Consider the following 21978-nt stretch of genomic DNA (forward strand, 5'->3'; position numbering starts at 1 on the left):
TTTTAGGCTACCACGTATAATTGCGTGTATATGCAAATTTGACAAACATGTTCATGGATACATTAAATGTCCAAACAGTTTAGAAATGCTTGATAACGCTTTAAATTATATTTTGAAAATGGTATCATATCATAAACCTACAACATGGAAAATGCTTTTAATTTGATTCACTTCATCGTTACAAAGGGCAACATGTCCTAAGGCAATTGTTGGTAGGTAAACTCAAATGTTTTGTTATTTTATTGACTGCAGTTCCTCCCCTCCCGGCAGTCACGCCTCCTGTGGCAGGGTGGGGTCAGCGGAGGAGGCGGAGTCTGCTCTGAGGTGACGCTTCTTTTACTCATTTTTGTTCAGAGGACTGTCGGACAGCAGCAACAGCAGCACGGACAGAAGTGAGGAGAAAAAGTGTTCCTCCTGAAGAAAACGAGTCCCTGACCTGGAATAATTTACAACGCTTCTGTGTGTTTCGACAGGTAATATGCTCTTAATTTGGGTTCACTTTCTCCAGCTGCTCATAATGTTGTCTTTGTCACCGACGAGGATCTTTTCAGTGTGAATACGTGTGTTAAATAAGTCTCCATCGTGCTTAAAAGGCGTGAATGCTCATGTGGAATAATGTTTCCTTACACTGTTCATCTTTTGCTTAGCTTGGTGCAAATCCAATCATGTATTTGGAGTTCATTTCCGCATGCCTCAAACTAGACGATACTGCCTGCTGATACCGCTTGAGTGAAGCGCGAGCTCCCCAGGCCCCAAAAGTTTGCTTTCTTTCATGAAACATCTACTTTTACTGTTTTATTATCAAATTGACAGTTCTGCATCATCATAACGATGTTTTTGCCCCCAGTATCGATCATTCAACTTGACGTCACTTGTCAATAGAGTCACACTAGTGGTGTCTAATTATGCGCGTGCGTGTACCCGCGTGCGCGAGAGGCAGGTGAAGAGGCTTTTGCCAAACATTTAGCTTTTTCTTGACAACATTAGAGTTATTATCTAATTAGATGTTACATAGTTTGTATCAATCTCACAGATAAGATTTTATGGACACTTAACACGCTGGCAAACCGACAACAACGCTTTTATTGTTCCAGCTTTCTCAGAAAAACAAACGTAGTTGACATGATGTGATTTAATCGAGTCAACAGCTTGATTTATGATCTGAGTCCTTTGACAAATTGTTAATTAAAAGTGTCAAAGGTGAAATTGTGCCAATCCCTTAAATGTAGTTGTTTTAGTCCTCTGAAGAAAAGTAAAATAACTTTAATTTCGATGTTGTACTGTTGGATTACAACAGACAAGTACATTTAAGATGTCACCCATACAGGTCTCTCATTTAATAAGTTAATTAGGAGTTTAATGTAGTAGCCTAAAAACTGCAATGAGGTCATTTTGCATGGGGGCGTAAGTTCCTGTTCCCTGTAATCTGTAATATATGACGGTGAATAATGAATGATATCCAAATGTTACTATAGCGCCCATCCACTCCCACACAGAGGATCATGCCAGCAGAGATGTCTCAAGGTGTTGCCAAATCTTCAATGATGTCAGTAGTTTGCAGATGCCAGGATGGATCTTTTTCAATTTTAGTGTCCTCACCCAGCACCCATTTTTTAAATTACTTTTATCTTATCGGATTTTGTCTTATGTGATTAAATTATTGGCAGTGTCCACAGCCCCCAAAATATACTACATGTCAGTCAAATTAGACACGGGGCACATTAGATAGAGAAGTTAAACAGCTTTGCTCTCTCTTGCACCATTAAACACTAATCACATTATCTATTGTCCCGTTGGAATAACCAGCGAGTAACTCCATGTGAAAGTGCCAAACAAGTTTGTAGCATCCAACTTGGTTCTAGCCCAACACGTCCAGCTGAGGCTGTTGAATGTGTGTCAGGTTGAATGCCAAAACTTCCTGCCATTCAGGCCCCCCCCCCCCCCAGCCTGCCCTGGGTCTGTGTCATCCAGTGCAGCTGCAGATAGCACCCTGGTTGGAAAGCCGTCCCTGTCTGCCCTCAGGGAGGAGGGTGGTGGGACGACGGTGGGAAGAGGGGGGGCGACTTACTGTAGATGTCGTAGCTACAGCTGCGGTGGCACTGTGATAATCCACCCCCCCCCTGCTTAATTCCCTGATACTGTCCTACATTAGAGGAGCAAGAGGCCAGGAGATCCTTCAGTGCATATATAGGTCTACAATTTGAAAAAGGGATTACCATATGGCATGACCTCTTTGTTTAGCATTTCTCTTTTCTGTTGGTTCACTTCCCTCGTCTCTGTTCGGCGGTGCCTGACTGAGGACTTAATTTTCAGCGGCTCAGTTACAGCCACTCAGAGCGCACGTTGTGTGACCCGCTCCGTTTGCATAGCACCCTGCCTCTGTGTTTTACTGTTCCCATGGAGAAGGGGACGCAGAGAGATAGCGTTTCCTATCGGCTACGATAGGGTCCTTTGTGGTTGCAGTCAAAGGGGAGGGGGGTTGTGACCGCAGTAAAACCTTCTTGGGGTTAACTTTCACGGGCTTCAGAGGAAATCTTCACCTGACAATGCTGTCGTCAAGCTAAAGAAAGTTGAGTCTCTTTGTTCAGGATGAATACAGTTATTAACTAGCTAAAGCTGTGACTGAACACAAAGTCGGATACTTCTAGTGGAGCACAGTATAATGCTGAGTAAGTAAAGCTGGCACTACCCTTGACATTCACCGAAATAAATTATTTACCTTCCAACAGTTCCCTTGGTTGGATAAAACGAGGACAAGAAAATGTCCCTTACTTAAAATGTCGAAGGCCTAATGGCTGTTTCTTCCCATCAGTCGCACTTATGTGTGAATGTCTGCCAGGTTTCAAGTCTTTTCAAAGATCTTTCCAAAACACCCATGCATCAGTCCAAGGACATGCTGGAAATAGAAGCCTGCTGCTTTCCTCCTGAATCTATTACCTTTTGATAATTGTTTCATAACCAAGCCGTGTCCAAGCAGGGAGGGAAATGGATTCCAGCGCTGACTCAAAAGACAAAGTTTTCACAGTTGGTTGATTTGGCAGAGTCGTACTTCTCAGCATAGTGACTCTGATGAGTCCTGTGGTGTCTGCTTTTCTTCTCCTCCTCGCTGTCCCTTAATTACACTTCTATGAGAGATTGAGGACAGCTTGGGTGTGGTTGAAACAGAATCACCAGGGACGCTCGATATGCAACATTTCGAACGTCAACATCTCACTGAAGAACATTTAGCTTACCGTTGAGTAATAATCTCATAGCTTGATTGTTGTTCTTGTTTTGTGGCTTTTGTAGGATTTCATGCTCTCTTGGGTTGAGAAAGTTGTGCAACCCTGGGGCCTGTGCATACTTTACAAAACATTGGATGAACTAAAATATGCATGGATGTTTAAGACAATTTGTCCCTCCTTCGTTTTATTCCTCCTGTTTGTTTTAAAAGGTTTTCACCAAGAGAACGACTTATGACATGACTGTTGTCAGACTAAATGTTTTACAATGCTAGCTCAACTCTTCAAATATTTAGATTTGATGTTTCTTTTGACCTCTGCCAAGGAGGTTTTGTTTTGGTCTGTTTGTTATATCTGTCAGCCGGTTTAGGAAAAAATGACGAGCACAATTTTCAAGAAAGTTGATGTCAGGATTCAGCATGGGCCAAGTAAAGAGTATCTTTCTAAATATGGAGCGAATCAGAAACCGTCGGCAAATACAAGGATTGTTTTGCTTCTGTTAACATGTGCAGCATTCATGTGGTGTTGATACCGCTTTGGGTCAACTTGGGTCCCAAATTGGAAACGTAATGTAAACACCGTCTCAATTAGGAACAGATCAGAAACGACTATCATGTTTAAACACGGAATAAAACAAAACGCATCTTCTCTTTAAGTTACTTTACCATTCAGACTAAAAGCTCATAAACACAAATAGTTGGAATAACATTCTTTCCAAATCTGGAAATGGGAGGTTTAAGCGTAATGTTGCTTTTCGACATGGTTTTCATAAAGAAAGCAAACCGTGAACTTGAACTGCTTCCAGGTCAGCGTTGTATTCTTAAGGGTCCCTTTAGACTTTTGCCCTACTCTCCAAAGCAGCCCCCTCCCGCTCCCTCGTGCCTCTAATCTCCCTGAAAAATTAATCATCTGTCACATCTCCTCAGTGCTCAGCCGCACACCGATGCGTAGCAGTCGGTGGCAGTCCAAAAATAAATAACCCTGTCAGGCCTTTTAAACGGGGCTTTGAATGTGGCGTTGTCCAGTGAACACACAGGGCCGTCTTGATGTGCTTCAGCCTTTTTGGATGCATCCAGTGGGGACACTTGAGAACCGTTTCCTTGTCACTGTGACAGCAGTCAATGGGACAATGCGGCTACTCTTTTCCTCTCTAGCCCAAACAAAGTAACACAGAGACTCTCTGTGCTGGATCGGAGACTAAGTTCATCCTCTTCCTTCCTACCGTCCCAAACAACATGGAGAGAGCGGCAGCATCCTGCTTACTGTAAGACCAAATCACTTCGCGCAAAACTATCCTACTCGAGTGACTGGGCTTAACATAATGCATTTAAAGAATGAGGAAATGAAGCCATTCGATTGCTATATCTTTATGGTGTATTTATTGTTCTTGTGATAATCCTTGGACCGACTTCAGTTCCTCCCACTTGTCTGATATGCATGGACAGTTTGGTGAACTTTGTTGTGGGCCTTACAAATGAGTGTTTATTGTCACAAAGGGGTACACCCCCTTTTACTCTTTCTCTGCTTCTATGTCAGCTTTATGTAATGTGATCCCCCTCTGCACTTAGGCACCTCCTCCGAGACAGCTCACGTTTCCTTTGATTCACTGTGAGATCCCACAGGGAGTAAACAGCCTCACGCACACACACACACGCACACACACAGTACTGCATCCACTGACTTAATTCAACTAATTAAAGTAGCTGCAATGAATCAACGACAGATCTAGGGCCATTATCCATTCCGTTGCTTATTTCATTCATTGGCATGCTGGCTGTGGCCGACTTGTTATTGGGAATGTTTCCAGATCAGGCACATTTAGAGAAAATCAGTTTGTGTTGCTGAAGTGCGCAGCAGCAGTATAACATTGTCTTTCTTTGTCTGTGGGGCTCCTGGCATGCTGTGGTGTTGCTATGGTCTGGGTTTCATCAACTGCCTGTTCCACTCAATTGACAGCTCTGGACTTGAAGCGGTGTTGTTCCTGAACTCGGCGCAGGACACAATAGTCGTTTTGCATCTACTAACTACTTTAGTTGGACAATATATCGTCCCAGAAATATCTGAGATACATTTGATTTTGAGCATTTTTCCACTAATGTGATGGGAATATAACGACAAATTATTTCTAAGAATTTACATGGGAATTGGAATTTCATTCTTTTTAAATACCCTACATCAAAAGTAATATCAAATAATAAACACGCAAAAAATCTTTATTTTTCTTTATTATTAGCATCATGTTGGCTAAAATGTCTGGGAGAAACATGCAAAATAAAACAACAGGTCTGAAAAAGATCATGTACATATAAAGTGAAAAACATAAAAATGTTTGAGGTCATCATATCCTTTAATCGTATGTTAAGATGATAACATCTCTATATTATGCATCTAAATCTAATGTTAAAGTGATTAAGAGCATCATTTCCCAATATCGTATGTTAACAATTAATATAGTTTTTATTTTTGTAGGCCATGTCCATATATGGTACAATAAGTCCATAAAGTGATTGCCTTGATATCTATTTACAGTATGGAGGAACAGCTGTGAAAATACAGCATCTCCTCATGTCCCCTCTCTGACCAGAAGGCCCAGCCGTGTGTGAGTCAGATAATGTTGACCGCCACTTCCTGTCACCCACCACAATAAATCCATTAGGTATGCACCACTTCACATCCTCTCTTTATTGATTTATAACGAGCAGTTAGCCCCTGCTGCCTCCAGTACACTGCCATAACAGGTATTGTTGGAGGAGTGGGGGATACTGGACTTGGGGTTTGGGGACCAGGAAGGTTTGCTGGGGGGTGTAGAGCTGTATCCCATCGGGACAGCTGGACCCCACTCTGGGGAGGGGGGATGCAGACAGAGCACAATGTCAAGTGTGGAGGCTCAGCTGGCTGCACTGGCCCTTTACTGTCAGGAGGATTGGGCTGTGTGAGTGCAGTGTTGTGTTAAAGTCATCTGGGGAGTGTGTGTTGCCCATCAGGGGACAAACATGTGAAAGGGTGTGTGCGTGTGGGAGCAGCCCACAGTTGATCTGTGCAGATGGTGCAGGAAGCTTTACAGATGTGTGGAAACATAATCTGCTTTATTTGCATGTCAGTCTAAACATGACATGAGCAAGCCTGTTAGAAATCACAGACCATCAGACGAGGTCACGTTTCTACAGCAGTCGTAATGTTCTGACCTGGATGAGTATTTGCAACATCGACACAACATATGTTTTGTTTGAGAAGTGGGATAAAGGATGCAACACTTTTCTATTTGGAGGAGAGTTGGTATTGATACCACTTTCATTGGCACAATAAATATGAAGTTACCACGGGGTGGGAGCTAGCTTTTAATGAGAAGTTGTAGTTGTACAGAACTTTTAGTATTGTGTACATAACTAAAAAGTATATATAATGGGTTTAAGCTAGGTGATTTTGGGTGCATTTTGTTTTCACAAGCTACACAAACATGTTTCTAATCGTTATGCTAAACTAACTAGCTGCTAGTTCTAGCTTGAATGATGTGAGAGTGGTATCGATGTTTTCATTTATATCTTGGCAAACGTATCAATAAGAGTATTTACCAAAACATGGACCTATAACTCAACACTTGTGTGCCAGCTTTGTCTTCACGAGTAGGCATGTAAAAGCCCACCAGCGCATAGAAGAAGAGCCCGGTGGCATGTTATTTACACCTCTGCCTGCCCAACAGGCATGAGGCTGGATAACAAATCACTGCAAACCCTGTAATGAATGTTCGGAGCCACTCTGGGATACAACCAGAGTACATCTCCAGCCCCCTGCGCCTCTTCCCTGACCCGAATCATTCCTGCTGTGATGCAAAGAGCAGCTTAGGCCAGCAGAGTGACAAATCTCTGAGTGTTTTGCAGTTTGAGTTTGTTACATAGTTTCTTAATCATTGCGATGATTTACTGAGGAGAATTACGTGTCAGAATCTACAGTTTACCTCCTCTAGCAATTGGGTGTATTCAGCCTCACCCTGTTCACTCACACACCCACACACTCTACTGCCATACCCTTGTTGGGAGCCTGTCACTGCTGGGGAGGCACTCCCTGTCTGACTTGCCTGAGTGGCGGGGGGGTGAATAGTATCTCATGATTGAGAACAGAGTTGCTCATCCACTGTCAGAGCAGACCTTGGCTCATAGTATCTTATTAGTTTCGGGGATATACAAGTGAGTAATGAGGAGGTTACAAGAGTTTAGTGTCAGGGGCGTGAAACAGCATGCGCTTTCTGCAGCGCAAGATTTACGCGTGGACACGGGACATATGAATACACTACATCAGTGTGGAATGTCACACCAGCGTTTTAACATCGGGTGCTCAACAGTATCCATCTCTGCTATTCTGTCGCAACTCGCTCACTGGCAGCTTTCACTGTACACACATTCCTGCTTCACTGTGCAGGTTTTTTTTAGAAGGAAGCCCTCTAAAGTCATCCACACAGATAGTGGGAACCGATGTGTGTAAGAGGTGGTCTCTGCAGAGTAAGCAGTGCAGTGGTAAAGATGGTTATGGAGCAATGTACAGTGAGAGTGAACGGATGCATCACTCATTAACTGGAAGAGAGCAAAGTCCAGTCAGAAGTACACAATACAAGCAACGGCGTTTAGTCATGCAGAACAATGGGGGAGGGATTGGCAGATAAGCCTTGATACTCAGTTTTACATATACAAAAATAAAATGGAATCTTTGTTATTTTAAATCAAAGCTTTGAGTTATCTTGTTCCACTTTCGTGGCTTGGAGCTAAGTCATGAGCATTGCGGGGAAGGAAAAAGCAGCACTTATCAGCCAACCAGCCAGCATGGCTTCAAACATCAGATGGGTCAGCAGATAAATACCCCCACAGTACATTGCCTGAGCAGAGTTTCGGTAACCTAGGCGATATGCAGGGCGTGTCGCGGCATTGCAACAGTTGGATGAACCCGCTGCCTCGCCCAGGAAAACAAAGACTACACAAACACTGCCCCTGATTTACAAAGAAAAGGACGGTTCTGTGGAGACACGCTGTGTACAAGCTCGAAACAGAAAGTCACGCAGGTGTTCTTTTATATTGGTGTGCCTCCAGCAGTAGATTGATTATTACGCTGAACTTAAATCTGGGGTATGTCAGATTTAGTGTCTTTTTGATTGGATAGTTGCTTAGTATCTTGATGAACAATCCTCCGTGCTTCGGTTGAAAAGAGGCCACACCTTTTTAGTTAGAACTAGAGATGCACCGTAAGCACAGTTTCTGTCTCATGAGTCAGTGCATTGGGGGGAAGGTAGCATGTAGCTGCAAGCTCAGACAGACCTCTGGGGCCTGGTCCTGCAGGATCTTGTGCCAGACTGGCTACTGCTGACAGTCTCTCTGCTGCTCCCTGTGAAGGGTGTGTTAGATAAGTGGACATGTAGGGACCTAAAGAACATATTCAGAGCAAATGCATATTGTCATTAAACACGCAGGCCCAAAAAACATGTGGGGGCTAGCCTAACCAAATATCAGAGAGGACAGACAACCTAATGAGGAACATGCAGAGCACACACTTATTGTCATGGTTTTCCACCACAGCTCGAAGGGGAGAAAAAGTGGGCGGGTCTAGCCGAGGTACTGAACATTACGCAACACGTCCTTACGCAAGCCCAGAGGGCAAAAAAGACGAGGGCGTGGCGCCTAACATCATGAAGAGTTCCAGTGTAATGCTGAGGGACCAAGCCGTTCAGCTTTGTACAAATTCCTGTCCTCCAAACCATCGATCAACTCTGATTACAGCCCTTCCTGCGCCTTTAGGTTGAGCTACCGTGAGTGAGTTTGCATGTAAGCTCAGGTAAAGGCTGTCATTTGGGGGTTTACGGCTCTTCTTGTGCCAACACAGCAGCTTGACGTTGTGATTCATAGCCCTGACCTTTTTATGAAAACACTACCGAGTTGATTTGCATTGGTGGAAGGGTGTAGCAGGGACAAGTAACAACAACCCATTCAATATAGGAGTTGAAATAAGTGTGCTTCATTCATGTGGTGTCAACACATTTGTTTTATGGGTAACGCACAATGATAAAAGCCCAACTAGTCGGGGCAACCGCTCTGAAACGTCCATTCACTTTTTGTCTGAATGCTCGGAGCAATAAAAGACAACATCTTCTTTGTAGCCTACCTACATGATGTTTCCACATTATGTAAAAAACAACTCCCCTCTTTTAGAATGGTACCATCCAAGGCCTTTTTACAGGCCTTGGCTGAGGGATCTCTGATAGTTGTTTTATTCAGGGTTCGTACGGGTGCTTGAAATCCTTGAAAATGCTTGAAATTTGACGTGCTGTTTTCAAGGTTGGGAAAGTGCTAGAAAAGTATTCTCATCTAAATATAGTGAAAGTAGCGACACTAAAAGTAGTCGTTGTGCAGATTGGTCCATTTCAGAATAATATATATGATATGTTTTATAGTGATTGATCATGAAAGTGTTCTCAGAGCTGGTGAAGGTGCAGCTAGTTTGAATGACTGCAGGGCAGCTGGTGCATTTACTCCAGGTGGAACTAAAGTCTGATTTAACACTTGGTTATATTTCACATCATTCATCCACATCTGTGAAGTAACTAAAGGTGTAAAATACATGTAGTGCAGTAGAAGTACACCATGTACCTCTGAACTGTTGTGCAGTAGAAGTACACCATGTACCTCTGAACTGTAGAGGAGTAGAAGTACACCATGTACCTCTGAACTGTAGAGAAGTAGAAGTACACCATGTACCTCTGAACTGCAGTGGAGTAGAAGTACACCATGTACCTCTGAACTGCAGTGGAGTAGAAGTACACCATGTACCTCTGACTTGCGTTCACTACCAACCTAAAAGTACCTCAACAATTAATCAATAATGTATTGAAAAGTTATTTGGCTGATAGTTGTATATCGGCTCAGCCAGGTTATATGGGAGGCCCAGTCTACGTACAGATCACTAATTTTGAAATATTAAACTTAGTTTTCTTTTCTTTAATTGTTCATCCTCGTGTAGAAGGCTATCACGAAACACACATTTGGTTGTTTATAGCATAAAGAACATCTGATTTAATGTGAGGTAGGGAAATAATCATTTGAGTATGTGTATATAAATATGTAATTTACAACAGCTGTAAGCTGCTGGAAAATGCACCTTGAAAGTGCTTGACTTTGACTTTGGAAAAGGTGTAAGAACCCTGTTTATTGAGAATTGAAGAAGGAACATAATAACTGTGTAGACGCTTATTTCATGGAATCATGTTGTATGCTGTCATGGCCATCTTTCAAACATTTTAGTCTATGTTTAAGCCCGTTGTTTGTTGACTATGACGAGCACCCCTCCAATACCTTCAGAGCATTTACATTGCCTGCAGAAATCCGCACATACCAAACATGTACAGTACAAAGACTCACACGGACACACATCCTGTCAGTTACAGAAAGATATCTGTAAACACTTGTGACCGGCACAGTGGATGCATTGTACTGCATCTGTCATATATGTTGCACCCAGAGACAGGCGGCCATTAGGAATGCAGATTTCTCTGTGACGAGAAGAGGGTTTATGTGTTGGGTGACATTCAGCCTGCAGACAAGCAGAGATACAAAACATGGTCTGACATAAGAGGGTATTTTTGGCCCTTATAACAATGTCTTGGGATTGTCTTCATTTGAAGGCGATTCGAACATGAGAGGAGGATATTGTGTGAAAAAAAACATGGCGATTACATTTAGTTGCAGCTAAAAGGTGGCAACGTTTGGTCACATTTTTGTGACATATTTTCCTAAAGGAACAACATGGTTTGCCTTACCTTCACTGAATATTCTTTACAAGTCTGGGATTCACACTTTGCATCGGAGTTGCATGCATTTAAGTACATTCCCATTTAAGCGTGTTTAAAAAAGAGATGCGGTAAGATATCCTGGTGAGGATTGAATACATGAGTTAATGTAACAAGAAGAATTGTATTAGAAGTTAGGTGGTGCAGACCAAACTTGCACCAACAAGTAGCGTGGCAGTTACGCAATCTGGAGCACTGTTGAATTAAAACTCAACGAGATGCCTATAAATGAGACCCAGGAGGCGGATCAGTCTTACAGATGGTAGAATTGGACAAAGGACAAACGGAAATAAAATGTCAAGTTGCAGGAACTTAAAGAGGTTTATTGGTGTGAGAAAAGGAGCTTGCTGACTGTCTGTACACACGCACTCCCCGAGCGGTGTAGAAACCTGACGAGCAGGTTCCTCATTGCCATGCGTCAGCAGCAGGCTGCTCCCACAGCTATGGGTAGGGGCCGGGGTGAAAGGTCACTGTGGCTGGCTAGCATTCCTGACTTACAGCTGTCTCTCTGCCCACTCCGCCTCCCTCTCCCATGAGCCTCTGCTGCCGCTCCGTGTTGTCATCTTCAGGTCAGGGAGCGGGGGGGGGTCATCTGCTGAACTGCCATACTCGGGTTGCATTTAAAAACCGAACAACAGCATTGTGTGAGGAGGCAGACACCTCGCTGGAATATTAATGGGGAGAGGCAGGCGTGTAGTAAAGTTTATCCTTGTTATAGAAAAAGATATGACGCACATATTTACCTGTTTTTGTGTTTCAGGTTCGCTCCATCGTTGTGACGAATACTGGAGGCAAGGATGGCAATGCATAGTAAGTCTCTCACAATTCAGCTATTGAAACATTTGAAAGTCTTTGTGTGTTTTAGTCTTAATGCTATCTTCCCACATTTCTGCAAATAGATGTATAGTGATTTAAAGATTCTTTTTTTAAACTAGTCGATAAGATAAATAATTGATCATGCAATAAAGGTAGAATCAAATATGGAGATTTCCTGATTTTGATCTGATTTTATTTCACATCAAACTGAATATCTAAGTTTACGGAGAGAGAATAACGGCCCGTCCACACAGTGGCGTGCGTTGAAGCTTGCCGGCGGGCGTGTCTGAAACTCGACCAACAACCAATCACATGAATCTCCCGCCCCAGACACACAAGCAGCGGTTTGATTGGCTAGAGCTTGTACTGGCATGATTCGATTGGCTGACGCTTCTGCCGAGGCTTCAAAAGTTGAACATTGCTCAACTTTTTCAGCGAGCCACGCCAGCAAAGCTCCGCTTCCCACAATGCAGTTCGGCAAAAAGTGACATCACCCCATTCAAAGTGAATACCATGGTGAATCTTTCAACGCACGCCGCTGTGTGGACGTGCCGTAAAATACATTTAAAGATATTACCTTGAGCTTTGAGTAACTTCAATGGACATGTTACAATATTTTCTGACTTTTTTTTTTATTGAGTAAACGTTTAACCTACGTGCATTTTCAAGTGAATTTGTTTGCCTGTACAAAGCAGACTTGTTTCTTTGATCATGACCTTTCCTTCTTCCAACTATTGTTTATATTGAGGTCACTTCCTTATCACATTCAACAACGGAAGGTTATTTTTGCAGCAGGGTTCCTTTTAATTTGATGCAGAAATGAAACCGTGGTACACTGGCAATGTTTGTTCATTAAAACCCTCTGTCCATGATGATAAAACTTGTTAATCTGAACCATCACTTCCCACAATGGCTCCCTTTCTGCAGTGTCTGAGGCCGAGGGCACGTCAAAGGTGACGCAGTGGCAAGATACGATGTATGGCCTCGACTCGGGCATCCAGTCTGGAGCTACTACAGTGAGAGACGACGGCGAATACAGCTCCTCCAAGCACGTCACCACGACCACCACCACCGTCATGTCGGAACAGCCCGGTAAGAAAATAAGCCAGGGCTAATCCAGCATAATGCTTTTCCTCAATCACATGTAGCCTGTGATCTCATCGCCTATATATCCTCTTCTTCTCTTCAGTGGATACTCACTTCACCAGAGCCCAGCGTGTGCGGGCTGCGATTTTCCCAGAGACGGTGGAGTCAAGCACCACCATCGTGTCCACTCAGATAGACCCGAACCAGATGACCAACGTCCAGCGGCTGGCGGAGCCCTCCCAGATGCTGAAGATAGCCATCATCCACCTGATCAACTACCAGGACGATGCCGAGCTGGCAACACGCGCCGTGCCTGAGCTCACCAAGCTGCTCAATGACGAGGACCAGGTGAGCGTCACACAGTCAACCTGGAATAAGTGCAGTGGTCAAATTTCATATTGTTTATTACATTATTAAAGATCCAATGAGTCTAATTGAATGTATTATCAATGCATTAACTGCAATTAGCTATTCCTCAATCCAACTAAAGCAGATTTTCTGTTCAAAGGAATCGAAACCAGCAAAATGACCATTTGTGTATCAATTACAAGGCCTGTGTTATGTACAATTCTTGAAGCAAACTTCACCTCGACGATGAACAAAGAGTCTAAAAACGGTTAACCAAAGAACTTTATTCAATTGTATACGCATTTCTTCACCACCGCAAGCATTTCTGCTAAAATCTTGCTATTTATGATGCTTGTGTTATAACAGCTTAATGCTTCAAAAACACTGAAATGAAAAAGCTATTATTGAGTTATTTGAGAGTATGTACACAAGTTTTTTTTGTAGCTGCACACATTTATTTAAATTCATCAAGACTACTCATTTTCATTGTGAAGGGATTTGAGACAAACAACGTTTTCTTTATGAATTCAAGGTAACATCGGTTGAGTAATTTATACACAAATCGTTATTTTATTGTCATTGCTATTGGAAATCAAATATTTCGTCATTTTGCAAAGTTGAAAAAATGTGAGAGTCATTTGAAGGCATCGTTTAGAATGTTATCATTTTTCATTCAAATTTCTAATGGCATTAGCATTGAAATCAGACACTTCTAATTGCCTGGATAATTTTCCATCCGTAATAAAAATGAACTCTTCCCCTCTGTTCAGGTGGTGGTCGGAAAGGCTGCCCAGATCGTCAACCAGCTGACACGCAAGGAGGCGTCTCGGCGTGCGATGATGCAGTCCCCACAGATGGTGGCAGCGGTGGTGCGGGCGATGCAGAACACCAGCGACATGGAGACGGCAAAGGCCACAGCCTCCATTCTCCACAACCTGTCCCACCAGAGGGAGGGTCTGCTCTCCATCTTCAAGTCTGGAGGCATCCCCGCCCTGGTCCGAATGCTCAGGTACGCCCAGACAAAGAGATAATGGGTGTTACTTCAGTCACTTATTACTTTGACCTTCGTTGTTTTCTTCAATGTTAGTATATGTTGCAAAAATGTACATTTTCTTATATTTCAGGTATGCAAAGTAAACTTTTTCCTAAAACACTTTTTTGTTTGTTTTAGAAAATACCTTTTTGGCTTTGGCAAATGACATTCAAAGCAAATGTTTCCATTTTGTATGTTTGTTTTTTTTTTTAAATATGCAAACACCGACATTGAACTGCATTGTAAAATACCCAAAGATGACTTTAAAGATATAGAAGAGACAACACCTTTTAGATAAACACATTACTGACTTTACCAGAAGAAAACCCTTATAGAATACAAATAATGCAAATTTTGACATCAGAAATAGCCTCATGATCCTCCTGTCCAAACCTTCTGTTTCTGCCACTGTCTAATCTCGTTCAAGCATATTCTGTGAGTGTGTTGACTGCCATTATGGACAATGTATGAGATTGCACAATGAAGTATGACAAAATGAGGTTCAATAGGAGGACAGTACACATCAAAGCAACTTACAATTATTCATTACATTGGAAGTGATATTTTATCTAACATTAGGACATTTATCCTTTACGTACGGCCACTGGACAAGCCTTTCTGTCTTTGATACACCGTTAACCCCTCTGTTTCCCTCCCTCAGCTCTCCCATGGAGTCTGTGCTCTTCTACGCCATCACCACGCTGCACAACCTGCTGCTGCACCAGGAAGGAGCCAAGATGGCTGTCCGTCTGGCCGACGGCCTGCAGAAGATGGTTCCCCTGCTGAAGAAGAGCAACTCCAAGTTCCTGGCCATCACCACGGACTGTCTGCAGCTGCTGTCTTACGGCAACCAGGAGAGCAAGGTGTGTATTAGCCAGTACATGTCTTACTTCATACCAGCCAAGTTCTGTAACCTGAGAAGTTGCTAGGCTTGTTTGGCGATGTGTTTCTGTTTTGGGTGTGGCATGTGAACCGAACTGCTGGAACAGTGAGGTTTAGGTGTGGTTATTTGTTTGGAGAAGTTATGCGGTGATGATTTACTAATCAAACAGCTTTTGTCAGATTTTGTTCGCTTACACAATCTTCCCCTCTCTCACAGCTGATCATTCTGTCCAACGGGGGTCCCGAGGGTCTCGTTCACATCATGAGAAACTACGACTATGAGAAGCTGCTGTGGACCACGAGCCGTGTGCTCAAAGTGCTCTCTGTGTGCCCCAGCAACAAACCCGCCATTGTAGAGGCTGGTATGTAACACATGTTCCCTGTGTAGACGCACACCTGTGGTGACTTTATGTCAGCGCTACATGAAGCCAACAATAATGAGATGTTGCTGAGGGATCTAACTTGTGTGTTCCCTGCAGGTGGAATGCAGGCTCTGGGGAATCACCTCCAAGGCTCCAGCCAGCGTCTGATGCAGAACTGTCTGTGGACGCTCAGGAACCTTTCTGATGCCGCCACAAAGCAGGTATGAGTCCACCACACCCGCTTTTACTTTATTGTTCTTTCTAAAATAATTCTCTGTTTTGATAAAACTGAAAATGACATGCCGCTGAGACACCAGAAAGCAAATTTTTCGCAGGAAAAATGTTCAATGTCCAGGCAAGAGTATCCTTTGGTGCATTTATGTCGTTGTACTCAATAATAAAATACATAAAGAACAAGGCAAGTTTTCCTTATACAGCACCTTTCAACACAATGAAAGGCATTAAGAAATAGTGCAGCAGAAACATATTATAAAATGGCATTTAAAAAAAAAAGTCATTTAAGAGCAAAGATAATAAAGCATGAATAACACAGGTACATGAATAAAAGTTACAGTGCAATGGTTTCCCCTGTGGCTTTTCATATGTTTTGCTGGTCAAAAAATATATGCTCATGCTGGTGTGCTAATCCCACCTGTCTCCAATATATACACTTATGACCAAATCACCCGGTACCCAAAACTGCATTCAGAATAAAGCATAAACAATTACTTGACTAAAATAATTACACTAAATAATGATTAATTTAGTATAAAACAAAAAACAGCTAGAAAATAAATGACCAATTACTAAATGACATGAATCCATGCTCCAGGATTCTCATATTAACACTAAAATCGTTCTCTTCCCTTTGCAGGAGGGTATGGAAAGCCTCCTCCAGGTGCTGGTGGGTCTGCTCAGCTCAGACGACCTCAACATGCTCACCTGCTCCACAGGCATCCTGTCCAACCTCACATGCAACAACGCCCACAACAAGACTCAGGTCACCCAGGGCAACGGCGTTGAGGCGCTGATCCACGCCATTCTGCGTGCCGGAGAGAAGGAGGATGTGGTCGAGCCTGCCGTCTGCGCCCTGCGCCACCTGACGTCACGCCACCAGCAGGCGGAGATGGCGCAGCACGCCGTGAGGCAGCACTACGGCATCCCCGCCATCGTCAAGCTGCTCAACCAGCCCTACTACTGGCCTGTCATCAAGGTACTGAGAGAACAGGGAGGAAGAGTTGAGGGAGTCTTGGTTTAGGACCACAACTAAGAAATATGTTCATTAACATTCAAGCTGCAGTCTCTTAGTCTTAACTATGGATGAATTGTTTGGACAAAAAAATGTCCATCCCAGTTTCTTTTGCCAAGGAAAGCAGCTATTTGTTGTAGAATGGAGACTTGAAAGCAGCAATTATTGCCCTTTTGTATCATTTAACAATGAATCCATTTTTTGTTGTTTATTTTACTGCTGATAAACTAGTCGTTGAAGCTCTAAGGTTGTAAATGATGCATCAAGTGTTTTGTTTTTATATTGCGTGTCATTTTAAAAGGCTCAATCTTACCAACCCTTGACTGAGCCCATAGGTATAGGGTAATGGAGAGAAAGTGCTCCAGAGAGGAAAGCAGGCGGTTAGAGGGGAGTTGATGGGAGAGGAAGAGAGTCTGGGGGGAATGGCGGACAGATGGAAAGAGGGGATGCCAGAGTCTCAATCAGCCTGAAGGAGCATGAAATGACATAACAGCAGGAACAGTATGTTTTACAAGACCAGGCTTCAGGGGAGGAAACGTCGTTTTGTTTTTAAAAAAACTCTTTATTTTTCATTCCACAAATATATAACACACACAACTACATGGGTAAAAGAAAAAAACAACACAAACAGGGAACCACACTACTCCATGTTTACAGTCTTTATTTGTCCTATTTGTACACTGTCCATTTTCCCCAGCATTGCTCACAGATCTCTGCTTTAGTCCTTCGACAGTCGGTCAGTCTTTCCATAGTAAATTCAACAATGTGCAGTCATTGAAACAGTCCAGGAGGGTCACTTTTTAACCAGTTCCGTGTGATGGCCTTTTACCCGCTCGTATCAAGATTTTAAAGAGGTAGAGGTCCTCCTTTCCAATTATACTATCCTGAATCCAGCCCAGGTACATAACCCTGGGATGGAAACTTTGTTTTTAGTTCATATTTCTTATATAATAGCTTGAAGTTGTTTGTCAGAGTTGTGCTGATTTATAAAGAGAAGATCAATATCTGTGCTCGGTATCATGACCGTGTCTTCCCCTCTCTTCCCTGCAGGCTGTGGTCGGCCTGATCCGAAACCTGGCCCTGTGCCCAGAGAACCAGGCCCCTCTGAGGGACGCTGGAGCCATCCCCCGCCTGGTCAACCTGCTGCTCAAAGCCCACCAGGACGCCCAGAAACACGGCTCCTCCACCCAGCAGACATACCAGGTACGAGAGGGCTACTGGATAACTACGTGTGGGTTGTGGAAACGAGTAGTTTTTAATTATTTAGGAACTTCTCTAAACCAGAGTAACATGTCCTCTTCTCATCCCGCCCCCCAGGATGGTGTGAGGATGGAGGAGATTGTGGAGGGATCCACAGGAGCTCTGCACATCCTGGCCAGAGACCCCATCAACAGAGCAGAGATCGCCAACCTGCAGACCATTCCTCTGTTTGTTCAGGTAACACAAGAAACTCAATTTCTCACACTTCCTAGTCTTGTAAATTAACTTCCTGGGTTGAATAGCCAAAACAAGAGGGACTCCTTCTGGAGTGAACATTGGGAATGCAGCTTTAGCTTTTTACATGCACAAAGACCGATATAACTCAAACCCAAAAGAGCATGATGGGGCCCCTTTAAAAGCCAATCTAGATACTCAATGTGGTATAAAACCAAAAATGCTTATTAAGCAATGGAATGATCTTTGTTTGTCGTTGTTGCAAAGAATTATTAGACGGTATTATCTCCCTTCCTTCCTTTAAAGTATCGTCCCTTAAGTCCTATGCTAAAGGAGATGACAAGAGAAACATTGAAGCTCCGTTCCTTAGCATTCAGACAGCTGTTATCATGGCTGCCACCTCGGTACTTCTGGGTCATTTTACCCATTTTAAGAACCTTCCTAAGCAAAAAACCTTTTCCTGTTTTATTTTGTAACGTATATCCTTTCCTCCCTCTCTCCAGCTCCTCTACTCTCCAGTGGACAACGTGAAGCGCGTGGGAGCGGGGGTGCTGTGCGAGCTGGCCCTGGACAAACAGTCGGCCGAGCTGATCGACAGCGAGGGGGCATCGGCTCCACTGATGGACCTGCTGCACTCCAACAACGAGGGCATCGGTAGGATAATGCACTGCGATTAGCTCAGCGTAATGTAGCGTATAGGTGGAAAGGAACACAGGCAATTTTCTCAAGTGCTGTACTTGCCGTTAGTGCCGTTTCCAGGTACTTTACCCCACAAGACCATTTGGTGAGACGTTGTACTATAACTCCACTGCATTTCAGAATGACTGATAGTTGACGAAATGATACAATCCCATCATAAAATACTGCAAAGTGGAAGATTTTAAACTACACTTTGGGTACTTGCTCAAGGTTTTTTTTTTTTATTGGAATCTTTTATGATTTGCATGTACGAGAAAATGTGAGACTTTAAAAATGATCAAGCAAACAATATTTAAAGTCTTGATAATATTTTCCAGGTGACCATTGGAAGATTTGATCAATAATTCGTCAGGTAGTTCTCATGTTGTGACTCAGTTATTAGCATGAGAACTCCTCTGGTGTTTTTCAGACAAACATTTCTGGACTTGTCTCCCTTTTCGATACACCCACACTTAAGCACATTACTGTTGTTGCAAGTATTATTATAAGGAGTGGTCGTTCTTGTACATGACTGAATATTCCCCTTTTTTTCTTTCAGCTACTTACGCAGCAGCTGTGCTCTTCCGCATCTCCGAGGATAAGAACTCAGACTACAAGAAGCGAGTGTCGGTGGAGCTCACACACTCCCTGTTCAAACACGACCCCCAAGCATGGGAGTTGGTGAGTGTCTGACATCAGTATTTAAGAAGATTCTGCAAACAATTGGTTTTGTAAAAACTTTCTTATTACATTATCCTAATAATCCCTTAAGGACTATAAATAAACTGTCTATATTGAAGTGTTGAGTTATTTGACCTTTGCCTTCTCGTTACCGCCGCAGGCCCACAACAGCGTCCCCATGGATGGACACTATTCAGAAGGTGAGTAACTATGCCTGAAATCTGCACATGCAGCACATTCCTCAGCACCGGGTCACTCCACCACAGGGAGCGACCGCAGTGTGACGTGCTGTCATCTGCTAACGGGACGCCGCCCTGCTGAAGCAAAATTAGGAAAAAGAAGATTGTATTAGTCATTATATTGAGCAACTCTCTCAAAAATGACTTGGTATCCCAAAAGGCCTACTTAGAATCTCCAAATAAGGAAAAATATTGTCAAAATATTTACTAGGTATCTTAAATAATAACCTTAAATCTCAAAATGACTATCCTAAAATAATGTCTAAGTAGCTAAAATTAATGACTTGATAACTTAAAATTAATGACTAAGCATCTCGAAAGAAGGATTAAGCATCAAAAGATCATTATTTATATCGCAAAGAAATTAAAAAACATGTTTTATGTTGCAGAAATGGATCCTAATTTCCAATCCTACGACGCGTACCAAGGGGACATGCACATGGACAGAATGGAGGGAGTGATGTCGGACGAGTTCAATATTCCCTACGACAGAACGGACCATTATTAAAGGTCAGTTGATGCTAACGTTGCCTCAGCCAATCAGGATCTGTTTTCTTAAAATCCCCCTGAGATTGTTTTGAATTAATCCACTTTTCTCGATTGATCATTAATAATAATAACGACCAGATAATAAGCAATTTAATAAACAAAACATCTCCTGGTATTCTGTATTAAGAGAAGTCGTTTGAGCTACGGAAGCCCTGAGAGGCTAGTGGGAACTTTTTTTTCTTTTTTCCGTGGTGATCCATTTGATGAAAGGTTATGCCAGGATAATCTTTGTAATTTCTTTCAAATAATTTCAATGTAATCTGTGGAAAAGGTTCTATATTTGTCATTGTTTGTGTTAATTTCTCTCTTTCAAAGGAACATGTATTGGTTTTTTAGCAAGTTTTTACTTATTGTGGTCTAATCTTATCCAATGTATTTATTAGTCTGAAGTTCAATTCCACTAACAATTCGTTTGACTTATGATATATAGGATTGCTGTAAAAGTAATGCAGATCTGGAATGTTTTTTTATTTTACAATGTAAACATAATGAACTGTTTTCCTGATTGGTGTGGGGAATTGTGAGACCTATTTTCCCCAGTGAGACAAAAAACTGAAATCTGTCTCGAGTAATCATTTTTCTTCTCATGTCTTTCTTTTGCTCTTCTTATAGTTCCAAAAGAGACGGAAATGTCTTGCGTAGGACACGGTGACGTACTGGGACAAAGAAGAAGATCTAGTCGTCCGTAGAGATTATTCCCTCTGCGCTCAGCCTGATGTAATATATGCAATTATCACCGAGTACGGGGCTCATAATCTTAACAGGGCTCAACTTTGTTTTATAGTATAATTCTGCTGATTATAACTCTGACGATGCTTTTAGGTTTCTGTTAGAGAACCTTTTAAAAGACTGTGTGTATGTGAGTGTGTCTGTGAGTACGTGTGTGTTTACGCTTTTGGGTGGGTATTCTATGCCAAAGAGATTTTATTTTGTGATGATAATCGTGTAGCTTCCTTCTTTTTCTTTTTTTGTACGTAAAAAAAGGAAAAGAGTAATAGTTGAAAACACTGCCGGAGGTGGCTCAACGTGCACGGTGCACATGCTCACCGTTTCTTTTCTTAACGCCTTTGTAACAGACACTGCTGTCTACGCTGTAGTTTTGACATTATATGCTGTCAACTTTCTCCCGCCTGACCCAAAAAGAGTTATTTTACACACGCTCGCTCTTTTCTAGCGGCACTAATTCAGTAGGAATGAACAAATGAGAGGTCTATGAGGGAGCAGTGTGTAGGGCCCCCCCTGCTGGTTGTTTGTTTTTAGGAATTGTTTCTCATCTTTTTATAAGTTATTTACTGGGAAAGGTTCACATTATCCGGCATTAGCAGAATATTAACAAAGATGTCTCTGAGCTGAATTAGAAGCGATTTCTATGTGACCGTAATCATTAGATGGAGAACAACAACGATGTGGTTTTACAGACGTTTAAATACATTTTAGTCGACGTGTTGTGATGTAGACGGGGATGGCCCTACAGCTGGAGCGAACTACTGACGGGGAACATTTTGTCTTTCTACTTAATAAGAGTTTTTACTGAAATTTTGTTTAATAAAAATAAAGGATATATTAAACATATTA

General features: G+C 42.6%; 1 protein-coding gene across 1 annotated transcript; it reads left to right on the plus strand.

Moving 5' to 3' along the window:
• Positions 1-342: 342 nt before the first annotated feature.
• Positions 343-21975, plus strand: jupa (junction plakoglobin a). The gene is made up of 16 exons (XM_034098081.1): positions 343-473; positions 11807-11856; positions 12790-12954; positions 13052-13296; positions 14067-14305; positions 14991-15192; positions 15429-15573; positions 15691-15794; positions 16448-16786; positions 17873-18025; positions 18140-18259; positions 18760-18910; positions 19494-19615; positions 19776-19815; positions 20244-20364; positions 21016-21975. The coding sequence occupies exons 2-15, from the start codon at positions 11844-11846 to the stop codon at positions 20360-20362; spliced, it is 2157 nt and encodes a 718-aa protein (XP_033953972.1). The 5' UTR covers positions 343-473; positions 11807-11843; the 3' UTR covers positions 20363-20364; positions 21016-21975.
• The last annotated feature ends 3 nt before the right edge of the window (positions 21976-21978 follow it).

The sequence above is a fragment of the Pseudochaenichthys georgianus genome, chromosome 1 (genome assembly GCF_902827115.2).
Source record: "Pseudochaenichthys georgianus chromosome 1, fPseGeo1.2, whole genome shotgun sequence".
Taxonomy (NCBI): Eukaryota; Metazoa; Chordata; class Actinopteri; order Perciformes; family Channichthyidae; genus Pseudochaenichthys; species Pseudochaenichthys georgianus.

Excerpts from the sequence above, each read along its gene's own strand:
- jupa (XM_034098081.1), top strand. Across the intron at positions 15,193-15,428 it reads ACGGCAACCAGGAGAGCAAG|CTGATCATTCTGTCCAACGG; the intron begins GTGTGTATTAGC and ends CCTCTCTCACAG. Across the intron at positions 19,616-19,775 it reads ACCCCCAAGCATGGGAGTTG|GCCCACAACAGCGTCCCCAT; the intron begins GTGAGTGTCTGA and ends TTACCGCCGCAG.